This window comes from Ostrinia nubilalis, chromosome 12 (genome assembly GCF_963855985.1).
Source record: "Ostrinia nubilalis chromosome 12, ilOstNubi1.1, whole genome shotgun sequence".
Lineage (NCBI taxonomy): Eukaryota > Metazoa > Arthropoda > Insecta > Lepidoptera > Crambidae > Ostrinia > Ostrinia nubilalis.
Genome location: NC_087099.1, coordinates 9,089,942 through 9,102,928, shown reverse-complemented (window position 1 = coordinate 9,102,928; position 12,987 = coordinate 9,089,942). Strand labels below are relative to the sequence as shown.

Here is a 12,987-nt window from a genome sequence, read left to right as displayed (position 1 = left end):
CAGCCGAAATGTAAAAGCGATATTAGGATTGTTTGGCGCTATGCGTAGGCCTCGACGTTCCACCCACAGGACAGGTTCAACTCAGCATTCTGAAGCGATCGATTTTCATTTCAAATTACAGTGCTCTTGCGCCGCCTACGCGCCCTTCCCGAACGCATTCTTTGTACGATCAAGTACACAGAGTTCGTTTGTTGGTCACCCCAGTTTCATTAACATTCCAAGCAAATAGATTGAGAGCGAGCAACGAAACGACGTCCAGAAAAAGGTAGAAAACTTTGTCGATCAACTCTGGCATTGTTCTAATGCCCGAGTCGCATACAATGAAAAAACCTCAAAACATGTAATCAAGAGACAGCATAGTTGTATAAAACATGTGACGTTCATGTGAACGTAATGATTAGGGGTATTGTCTTAGGATTTACTAATGGCACTTACGCGCTACGGCGCGTACGTGTTTTCACGACCTTAGAAAAGTATATCTCATTAGCAGAACGATCACGTAGTTTAAGATGAAGTTCAGATACTTATTTAGAAGCAGTGTCGTGGGAACAGGTGAAGAATAGACGTATCGCGTGATCCAGTTTTCTAAAGATGCAGCGTATCTTTATCGAGGTCGTTGTGATAAAGAGTCGCGTGTCAATATTAGCTGAGTTCACAGTCTTCTGAAACAAGACTTGAGACAAAGGGAGAAAGCAAATGTGCGTTTTATAAAAAGCGTCGCCTTCACAATGTGGGCCTGCTTATGATTCAGTACGAAGTCAAGTCCGTATAGGGCAATCCGGTCGCGTTTGGGTCTCATTATCCGACGACCATAACATCTTAATATCGATGGCTGTTTGAATCATATTAATTAAGCAACCCACAGCATGCTACAACGTGTTGGAGAGCGGCTGGAACAGCCTTGGCTCCTACACCTCCACGCTACCCACGACTACCCTCATTTGGTCATCGACGTGGGCGCAAACACCTAATCACCAACTAAGCAACCTTATAATGACCCAACTAAGACTCACTTTTGCTGCAGGGTTGCGGAACCGTCAACATCAAAGGTAGGTGGCGCCTACGCGTCAAATCGCAATAATTTCAATATTATTATTTATATTGTAATTTGATTTCGTTTTAACGCGGTCAACGAGGCCGAAGAATTATGATTTATGCAGTAATAACATCACATTGAAAGGGTTTGGAAATACTTATTCTGTCCGAGATGATGAAGATGTCGTTATACATTTCTTCATTAAAAAATAGATTAAATTATGGAGTAATTTTGATACTGGAAAGGTGTGCTCGCTCAATTTTACTGATTAACTTATCTAAGGCTATTAAACTTACACTTTATCTCTTATATCTGCAAAGCAAGTATGTGTAACATGCCGTGATAAGGTTATCAGTAAATCTGGTATTTTATTGCCCCTCTATTGTCCATATCTTCTAATCATAAAATTACAAATTGATAGTTCATTGATGTCTCTGTATATTGTTGTATTGGTATGTCCATGTCATGCTTTATCGATATTGTATGTTATGATTGATTAATTTGAATGTTTACTTTTGTTAAGGCATTGTTATCTATTGATGTACAGCGCTCTTCTTGGAATGCAAACATCCAAATAATCAGTTTAATATGCAAACATGATCAGATGAAATTGCTTGTGATGATCGAATATTCTGTGTTATTAAATGTCAGCAAACGTTGTGGGATACACGACTTGAACTTTTATGCGGGATGAACTTTAAGCTTTATTGTTTCAACCCGGACTGCTTCATCCAACAACGGCTTATGTATTTTTAACTTGATTCTGGATTGTGGTTTCCAAATAACGGACTTGGTAGAAATAAATATCAAGATTCTTCAGATAATCTGGATTTGTAGTTTTATTCTTGCGCGTACATATTCCAGCGTCCAAAATAGCTATCGTTATTTCTTAGTTCGGCGTAATTCGATACGCCACGTCTGTCGGCTGTCAGCTCCCCGTCGATATTTTCGTCAAGTCTCCACATATCACGCTGGACTGGCGACGTGTCAAATAATCCATAAACCAATTTTTATTACGCCACGTTTCTCATTATCGTCAGAAGCGAAGACTCGAAAACACATTTTGATCCATCACCGAGAGAAACTAAAAAGTTGCTCAATCTGATTTGTGAAACTCGAAGCAAACCCTGTCATATCAAAATGAAATTAAAGAAAAGACTCGGCTCTCGAGTCGAGGGCCCTCGCTTTTTATGGCAAATGTTAAATCAACAAGTTTCTGAGAATGATGCAAGAACAATATTACAAGTAACACATGTTTTCATTGCGTCCACGCAATTTGGCTGCAATAAGTTCATAAAATATCACCTCTGGAACGTGTCATTTACGAAAGTTTTGTTATTTTTGTGCGATACGTGTAAAGGACATTGTCAGAAACCGCCTAAAAACCGCCCAAAAACATTAACCCATCATAATTATTTTCTATTTTTTTTAATACATTAAGCACCCTTTCATTCTAATGGACACTTAAGCATTGAAAAATTAAATAAATAAGTCTTTTAACGTTTATTCTATAATACTATTACAACTTCCGGACGTTTTGGTGCGTGGCATGGTCTAAAACCTATCAAGTTCCATAATTTTTGCCGATAAAATCTGTACGAGGCATTACCGTACTTTATTGCTGGGAGTCCATGTATAGTGATGTTCCTGCGGCCATCATAGACAATAAAATATCGATTTTGAAAATAAAATAAATCGATTAAACTGCTTTGAAGACTAGATTTGCGTTAAAAGCTAAAAAGATATTGACACTATTACAAGAAGCTATCTAAAGTATCCAACTGGTCGAAGGTCGTAAATAAAATAAAAATAATTAGGACCATAAACTGATATTCATGGTATCATAACTGTAAAAGTGTCAGAATCCGATGTTGAATCCAATGCCAGTTGAAGTGTGAGAAACATATATCGACCTAGTATAGTTGCCAGTCTCTCATAATCTATGCCAATGAGGGTTTTCGCGATTGAAAAATCCGCCAGATGGCAATACGTAGACGTGAGGTCCAAATGCTGCATGATTGGTTATTTTTGACATGACATTGACAGATATCCACCAATCATGCAGCATTTGGACCTCGCGTCTACGTATTGCCATCTCGCGGATTTTTCAATCGCGAAAACCCTCATTCATAGCACATGTATAATAATAGACCAAATGAACTTTTATAGATTGTGAAAGAGAAGATAAATATTTTATTATTTTATTAAAATCTTGCCACGAGGTAGTTTTTCAGTAGAAACCAGGATTGGATAATCGCTACAGGCAAGTATCAGAACATTTTATAAATATTTTTAATCGATTATATCCTTGTGAATCGTTTTAATAAATTGTCATTTTACTTTTTCAATTAAAACTTCTTCAATCCCTAGTCTTGTCAAACTGTCATAATGTCAACAAATTATAAATGTCACGTCAGTTGACTCAATTTCAGTCTTCTGTGCGTTTATTGTATTTTTATTTCAATGAAATAGTGCTAAAGGGTTAGTACTAAAAGTGAAAGCCTTTTTTTCAGAAAGAAAACCAATGTGGTGCCCTTATTATTCATACTGTTTGAAAGTTAAAAGTCAGTGATACAGAGTTGCCGACATTATAACTCCGTAGTGATACCATACCAAAGAAGAAGTTTTCCTAAACACTTGTGTTATTTTTATATGTGATCAAATAAAAAGGATTAATTCTACTGCTCAAATGGAATAACTTATCCCAAGAGACCGAATATAAAAAAAACCTCTCCATAGAAATTATCACCATCACGAGGATGTGAATTTTTTTGAGAATTTGATATTGGTCCTGTAAGAAAAGTAGTTGTATTTCAGTAGTAGAATCAACCCTTCTTGTTTCATCAGCAAGAGTAACTATAAAAACGCCCTGTAGGTAGGTATTATTAAGCTGAAGAGTTTTTTTAGTGTCAAAGACTGTCACACAGTGTAACTTAAATTGGCATATTATGATAATGAACATAAAAACTTAAATAAATATTTATGTTAATATTTTTTCTATTTATTTATTTTCCCAAAGCTTCACAGTGACAGCTGAAACAGCAATACTGTTGTAAAACTAAACTTGGAACAAACTGTTACAAATATTTTACAAATTAAAATAAAACCGCATGTTGCTTTACTTTCTCGTATAGGTAATAAATGTAATTAATGGCTAGATTATTAATGTTACTTTGTTACCCTTAATAGTGAGGAGATCTTATAAAATGGTAACCCTGATTTTCATTGTCATTCAAGTGCTCTTTCTTCGCATAGGCTTCTGTGATTTGGCCAAGGGCCACACACATTGCGATAACATTATGCGACATTGATTTGACAGCAGCGGATTGAAGTCTTGCGACTATGCAAAATGATACCCTGTAATCGTAGCGCATATAGACATAGACGGGGCGGGGCACATAGCTCGTAGAGCTGATGGCCGCTGGGGCAGGAAAGTTCTTGAGTGGCGACCACGAGCCGAAAGACGTAGCGTGGGCAGGCCTCCCACTAGGTGGACCGACGATCTGGTGAAGGTCGCGGGAGGTGCCTGTATGCGAGCGGTGCAGGATCGGTCTTCGTGGAAATCCTTGGGGGAGGCCTTTGTCCAGCAGTGGACGTCTTTTCGGCTGAAACGAACGAACGAACGATACGTATTACCACTATTTACCAGACATTACTATTTATTGCATACTCGCCGGATTACACGTAGGAGCACGCGCGTTACAGCTTCGGCCTTGCATTATTATAAGATCTTGTTCCGCCCTTTTACGAACTTCCTCCGTGAGGATATCCCCGCCGAATTCTATGATGAACCTATCAAAAGTCATATTCTGCAATGTCAACCCACAACAAGGTGGACCGACGACCTGATAAAGGTAGCGGGAAGGCGCTGGATGCAGGCCGCTACCAACCGTGCGATGTGGAAGTCATTGGGGGAGGCCTATGTTCAGTAGTGGACGTCCTGTGGCTGAAATGATGATGATGATGATGAAATGAATGAAAATGACAAATCTTCGAACGTGTATAATACCGTGCCAAAGTAATCATATAATTTTGGCACCTTAATAACTATTGCCGTTTTTGTTGTAAAGATCATGCAGCGCTACTTGCGGATATTATTGGAAAGAAAACTATGTGGGCTCTAGATCTGAAGCTGCTTTAACGAACACGAAGTGCTCATACAATGCGGCGTATTTTCTTCCAGTCTTTAGTCAGGACTTTAGTCGAATTAAAACCCCGGTTGAACGTTATATAGCCGCACTAGAATACGATGCTTTTTTGCATAATCGCAAGACTTCGTTCCGGTGACGACCGAATGTTATCATGATGTATGTGGCCCAGGGGTTACCGTAGCCGCTAAGGTTTGAAACTTCTTGCTTAAAATATTGTAGTCTTTGGCATAGACTACGACGGTAGTCATGGAGATAGGAGTTTGTTATCTCGTGTCAGATGTAAATGGTGAAAAGAAAACTCATGATTCGTGTTATTTTTATGCAATATGTAGGTATTTTATAAAAGTGGAACCCCGAGTGATCTCCAAAACCCATTCTATTATTATATACGATTCGGCTTCGATATCTATAATACAATAGGAGTTTATTTCATGTGTCAGATGACAAGGGTGGAAACAACCTACGATTCATGTTGTTTATTTACGTGCAATATGTGGGCATATTATAAAAGTGGAATGCCGAGTTGTATTTCTAAAACTTGTTCTATTATTTTATACTATTTGGCTGCGACTCGGCGTGACGACAATACAAAACATTTTTCGCGAATCGGTGTTCATACGAATGTATTAGACACAATACATTAGACGCCATGTTGTCATAAACGACATATTATAAAATCGCTGTGATTTAATATTCTTAATCATTAATTTTATGGCAAGTGTCCATCAGGAATCATTGTTCTTACACACAGAATCGTATTATTTCGCTTTCGGGTAGTAATATGTCAAAATTGTTGGTTCTTAGGCGAACAATGTATGGAGAACGAACATTGTCCTTTGAGCTACTGTAGATGTCGTCTTGGTTGCCTTGACGAATCTATTGGCTTCGTGTGCCACTCAGTTCTGCCACATGGAGCAAGTGTTCATTTATATGCCGGTAAACATTGGTTAACGTAAAATGTTTTTAAAATCAAGAGAGATATGCGTAATATAATATAGTTAGACTAAACAATACTAAATAGGAGTGAATACTGAAAGGAAATTGTTATTTTTTTCTTTAGACATTTGAAAGAAAAGATACTTTGAATGTTAAGCAGAGCCGAATTCTCATTCTTCCAAGTGAAAAGGTAACCGTATTATAACTGCGACAAGACATGTTAGAAGTATCGGTAGAATAGACCTTGCTTTGCAAAGCGACGTGACTAGATTTTCTAATGAATTTTCAAGCCGCTTACTGTCTTTGACGCTGACTTTTGCTGCTGTTTCTAATACTAATAAATATTATTGCATATAAGCATGAATTATAGCATATCAAGAGGCAATGTTATTTACTGTGTAAACGTTAATTAAGGAACAAGAGCTATAATGCAATGCTCCTAAATAATGCTAATCATACAAAACGGTCATCGAGTGTTTTCGAATAATGCAGAATCAGAAGGATTTAATTATCAAAATTCAGTGCATTACATTGGTGTATTTCGTTATCATAACGTTTATGCGATTGCATGTTAAATAGAAAAATTACTCTGTTCATTTCTGGACAAGGATAAAGCAGACTTTTTGCTTTTTTATCCCAGAGCACTGCGGTGTGGTCCTTCGTGCCGGATCATGAATAAGTTAATAATTTAATTAATCAGATTGACATGATCAATGTCTTTATAACTGTACTTACAAAGACTTTTTTTATTTTCAGCAGCTTCTGTGTCTACAGCAAACTGTACATTGACCGGTTTATAAACTATTCCCATAGCCGGTACGGTTAGGTACCTATCTACTTAATATGGAGACTAAGTTGTCATGAACTAGTTGTTACTTATTGAATATAAACTTGTATTCTTAGTTTATCAGATCAATAAATTAAAAACATGATTTGAAATAGGTACATAATAACTTTTACATTTTTACTTCTACCATGTTCTGGAGTTGCCATAGGAAAGTTCCTTTGCTCATAAACCACTCACTTAATGTCTTTTCTGACCAATTGCTTACTATGTTAAGTGATTAAATTAAGGGTCATTTGTAATATAAGTATTCTTGTTTTTATAACATTAAAGTACTTGTATGTAGGTATATTTACTTACACACGCAGCATTATCAATGCAGTAAAGCAGAATACCTATTTGAGATATTTACAACTTAAAATTACCTCATCTCTCTAAATTGATACTACCATGCAAGAGCTTGACATGCCAGTCTAGTAGTTAGGCATTCGGTAGCCGAGATAAGGGCTACGCGACATAGTGCCTATACGCGGACTGGTTAGCGCAATAAAACGAGGCTACGGCAAGGAGCCGTGCGCCCGCGCCGTGCTGCGTACAAATCTCGTGTGTCCGAGAATCGTGGACATACGGTACCTACCTATGCGAAGTGGCGACATTCCACCAACTCGCACGGAATGCACGACCACGGCCCTTAAACAGGTTACCACCAGGACTCGAGATCCTTCGCATCAAGCGACTCCGTTAAATTATAACCTCAAAATTAACTCGGTCAATCGAGAGAAAGATTTATTTACAACAGCTGCGTCGGCGAAATGTGAACACCAAACCCGTTTACTGCATCAATTTCACCGATCTCTTTCGTCGGCGACAATCTAACGACCGCTGACCGCAAATCGTAATCGGAGAGACGTTCTGCTTTATTTCGCTTTTCGAAGGATCGCGTTACAAACACCACTGGACCATAACTCGGCGGGGCGAAGACAAAAATAAACTTAATATCGAGTGCGTTGTAGCATTTGTCGACGCATCCGATTTATGATCGCCGTGGTGACAAGAAACGGCGATGTTTGCTAGTACACTCGCCTGCCGATGTATTATAAATAGTTCGACACGATTTTGACCTACCTTCGTCCAGAAGTCGTTCCATGTGCATGAAAACATTCGGGAACGCAGCCAGTTGCTTCCTGTCTTTGAGCAACTGAGCTAAGTAGTCCGCTATACTTTGCGTCGATGGATTGTTATTATCACACATTTTGAATACAATTTGAACAACTAATTACACGTTAAATGTATACTCAAACACGTTCGAATAAGAAATTGTACTTTAGTTACTGGTTACTGTTATTTTTGTGAGATTTTGTTAGAAAAGTTAAAATTCACTTCCACACACATCGAAGTTTCGATCACCACTAAATGACGAAGTTGACCGAACTGAAGTTGTGGGCGAATATAGCGCTGCGCTCGCGCTCTTGTCGAATGGCTTTTTTGTGAGCGCGTGCGACTTCTGTCCGCTGTGTAGGCGTAATAATAACCTATAGTTATCTCGCTCGCGCTCGTTTGTCCCGCGGAGCTGTCTCGCTCTTTACTGGAAGACGGCAAGCGAACGTACCGCCATCTAGCCAATTCAACTGTAACTATGAAGCCATTCATTAAGTGCGGCACTGATTAATCGGTTTAGAAACAAAGTGTCACCAGTAAGGAATGAAATAGTCATTTAGATGGAGATATTAATTGTAATAAAGGTAACAGTTAAAAGGTTTGGAAACTTGGTAAATTAAGATAATAACTTTGCATACAAGAATGTCCCTACGAATTTGATAAAATATTTTTTAAATTAAAATATTAAAAATGCATGTCTAAGTCGCTTTTCAATCACTGATCTACCTAAATACAAAAATATTTTATTCTAAATAATGTTTCATATTCCAGGAATACATTGTATTAATTAAAAAAAAGATAAGATTATCACTAACTTTTAACAAATATTTATGTCTAAAATAAAACATTTAATTATTATTGTGCATAGTTTATTTTGTTTGCAGAATATTCAGCGTAACCATTCTTCCATTCAATATAGACGTAAAGCAGATAACACACCTTATTACCTTAGAACTTAATTAAGAACCTATAAGGGGCCATCCATAAAGTACGTCACACGAATTTCATGATTTTTTTACCCCCCCTCCGTCCTTGTCACAGGTGGTCACATTTCTGAGACCCCCCCTCCCTAGTGTGACGTATCATGTTTTGCAATTTCACATCGAAAAATTATTAAATTAACAGCAGTTCCAAAATTAGTTTTATTTCCATTTAAATTAAGTATTTTTTTTATGAAATCAACATTATATCAAATATTTGAAACAATTGAAATGTGATGTCACGAAACTTAGGACCCCTCCCACCCCTTGTCACACCATGTCACACTTTGTCAACCCCCTCCCCCCCTCTTTACGTGTGACGTACTTTATGGATGACCCCTAACTTCAGCTAAACATACTGTGGCGAAACTATGGGAATAAAGCTCAATTTGCAGCAAGTCTTAACAAATTACTTTGATAATCTTAACGCCTTTAATTCATTATTTAATTATGTCGATAAACGCAGGCTCGCGGCCCCGATAAAATACGTTTTTAACTGAAGCTGCACATTTCATCAATTAAAATCACCCGAGTTAGTTACGTTTTATCAATTTCGTTAAAAGGATAAATGGATAATTGACCCCTATCCGATGTTCTTGGTGGATCTATCGAATTAGACGAATTAAGCAGAGATGGGGTTCCACGTTCTACATTCCAGAAACAAATAGGTAAATACGTACACGAGCTATTTGTGGAATTGTCTATTGTGCAAAGATCTTCAGTAAATAGAGGTTAAGTTGTTTTTTGTCCACAGTAGTGTCTTTTTCTGTAGACGGTAATTGAATCTACTACTTATTCTTATAGGGGTGGATTCAACCAAACAAAAGTAACACATTTGCCATGTGTTTCATGCTAACTAATTGTTTTGTTTGTATCTTCGTGTTATTTTTACATTGTTGTACGTTTGTTACCTGAAAAGGCTGCCGTCCGTCGTGAGGAAAACCTTTCGTTAGTCAGTCAGTACGCAACCTCGGTACCGGTCGGACGTTTGAAGGCCCGGGTAATCTCAGAACAAATCGTCAGTTTTGACATATTTCCCATACTGAAACTGTCAATGTGCCAGTTATACCAGGAGTTATTCTCGAATAAAAGTTTGGTCAAATCGGACCTTAGTCGTTTTGGATAATTTCCATTAATCGTGATTTTCTTTATGACAAACAGAATTCATGTGAGAAAAGTTTCCGTTTTTTATTAATACATAGTTATGTCTAATTGAATCTACTTTATCTGTTTTAATGATGCTGAATATTATTAAAACAAACAGTTTCGCTGCAAGGAAGACGTATGTTCCTCAACTTAGCAGAGATAATTACTATGGCGACTAGATAAAGGGCAAACATACTTAGTTTGACTAGATAAGATACTAATAAACACACTAATAGATTGTCTATGGATACCACCTTGGACATGCCCAAATGGTCCAGAGTGGTGTCCAATAATGAGCTCTAGCTAATTACACCTACAGGATTCAACCCAGCAACCGCAACTAGCACTGAAAAGCCACCACGCCTGTAGGCCTTTTTTTTCGTCAGGAAATGCATGAAATTGCATACCCACTGGCCCGGGGGAACCAGTGGGTTATGTGAGGCTCTCCCTGCTAGATGGGCAGGACGGTGACGGTGTCCTCCCGAAGTCTTTGGGACGGAGCTGCGAGTTATTGTCCGAGCTAGACGGTCTAGACATTCATTCGCGGCTCCGCCCCAGACTGTGGCTCGCTCTGTTGGGCAAGCGACGACTGGCTTCAGGGGAGCAGTACCTCCCCTGTTCTTCGCTAACGGTGCGCGTGCTCCTTTAGCGGCCACCAAACACCCCCGTGTCTAGTGGCCGAGGACCCTTAAGAAGGGGCATGGAGATGGTAGTGTCTCCTGCGGTGTCCTGGACGTCGGCGACGGTTCGGTGGAGCATCAACGCCTGTAGGCCTAGGATAAGTACGCGCCACGATGAGCGTTTATCGCACCAATTTGTCGATTTTACGTGATAAGCCCATACATTTACCGTCTGAAATCATTGATAAAATGTTATCACAGTGGCGCACATCCTAGCCCGGCTGGGGGTCGAATAATTTAGTTATTATCTTTCATATCGAGGTATTTGTACCAGCATACTGCAAATATTAAACCAGTTACGTAATTAGTATGCCAAGATGCTCCTGTCTCTTCTTATTTAGATAAACGATTTTCCATTAAATACATAATGGGCACCATTAGCTAACAAGGCGGCTAAAGTGAACTGAATGTACTGCGAAATGTTAAAGGAATTTAAAATCGTTTTATGACGACATTTTTCACCGATAGTCAGGTCCGACTTCCATAAACGCATCGCGATTATGCGGCCGATCCGACTATGGAAGCTCGCTAGAGCCTAATTATCTAAACGCAAAACACGAATATACGAAGACATCAAATGATCAAACAACTATATTAATAGTTTTTCTGGATTATTACTGGGTGAACAAAGTAGAATTTCTAGTGTCCTCATATCCCCTCAGAACCATATCTTTCTTTCTAATTTGCCAGGTGAACAAAGTGGAATAATCCAGTTTTTCTTATTAGTTCTTAGTACTTCCTAGTTCATTTAGATGTTTTCGGGAGTAAGACCGGCGAACGCTCATCACGCTCCGTGAAGCACAAAATGCGTCGGATGTAAAAATGTATGTTCAAGAAAAAAACAATAGCGTCTTAAAACGACATACTAGTTATGTTATTTAAAATGGTAGAGGAAATATTAATATGAATTTTTATGCACTTAGTAAGTTCCGCAACACAGCTACATAATATCGTATGATTATGAAACATTTTTAAAATCCTCTGTAAGCATTCGTGCTTCGACAGACATGCTGACAGTTGGTTACAGCTTGATCGTAAGCTATAGTCTTTTTCACCTAAGATGATCCGTATGACACTTCAAGGTTATCCATATTACGCATACTACATATGCAGAATATTTTTGAAAAAATATTTGTATTTTATTAGCAATATAATAAAAAAAAATTAACTACTTGTCTTGAAATATATAGTAAAATCTGAGTCTATTGATTATATTTTAATTAAATACGACGTAAAAATATTTTTTATTTAATTTACGCAATGTGTGAAACGGAATAGATTTAGTGCTGGGGTATTTGATGTATAACAAAATCGATTACAAAATAGTTTCATTAATCGATTGCAGTGAATACTTAGTTATTAAAAACATCACAAAAATCAACTATATTTTTCGATTGTTGACTTTAATAAACGCATTGAAAATAAATTAATAGTTTTTAATTTAAAGAAATAGAACCAGTACTATTTAGGAATCGTTTTTTTGAACACGAAGTCCATGGAATTTGAATATTATCAATAAAAAATTGTTACAAAAATATTTGTAATTAAAAAACACATGTTTTTTGTTAAATGACACCTATACAAAATATTTATCTAAAAGTAGGTTTTACTAACTCTTAGAAAAAAATCGATAGATAAATCGCTATGGTTTAGTTATGTGACATCTCTATAACTTTCAAACTCGAAACGTCATACGGATCATCTTACGTGAAAAAGACAGTTGATAAAATCATTCAACCAGTAGTCTTCACTGATTTACTTAGAAAAGGAATCAATAAAAAGTTACATAATTAATTAGACGCCTACTTTTTCCGCATTGCAATACCTACATTAAGTACTTTAGATAAGTTCGCTTGGAACATAACTACTTAGCTTGTAGTAGGAGGACAAGGGCGGCTTACATTATGCATTTAACACCTTCAACTTATGAGTTATAATCGAAGGCATATTGTTAGTTCCAGACAAAGACGCTATAACTGATGCCGCATTTAATATGCTCATAAACGCTGTTGTTAATTAATTTTGCCGGCAGCTGACCCAACTACAGTATACACAATGTTAAATTAAAATAACGTCAAGTCCGCAAAGATTTTTATGTTCATGTATGTAGGTTGGA

At 37.5% G+C, this 12,987-nt stretch overlaps 1 protein-coding gene across 6 annotated transcripts in view; it reads right to left on the bottom strand.

Annotated features, from left to right (window-relative positions):
• The window catches only part of LOC135076909 (protein held out wings), a 69,035-nt gene extending 60,647 nt beyond the window's left edge, over positions 1-8,388 (bottom strand). For all 6 annotated transcript variants that reach the window (XM_063971422.1, XM_063971425.1, XM_063971421.1 and 3 more), the window contains exon 1: positions 8,033-8,388. In XM_063971422.1, the coding sequence (XP_063827492.1) occupies positions 8,033-8,159 (127 nt within the window). In that variant the 5' untranslated portion in view covers positions 8,160-8,388. The remainder of the gene's footprint in view (positions 1-8,032) is intronic.
• Positions 8,389-12,987: the final 4,599 nt, after the last annotated feature.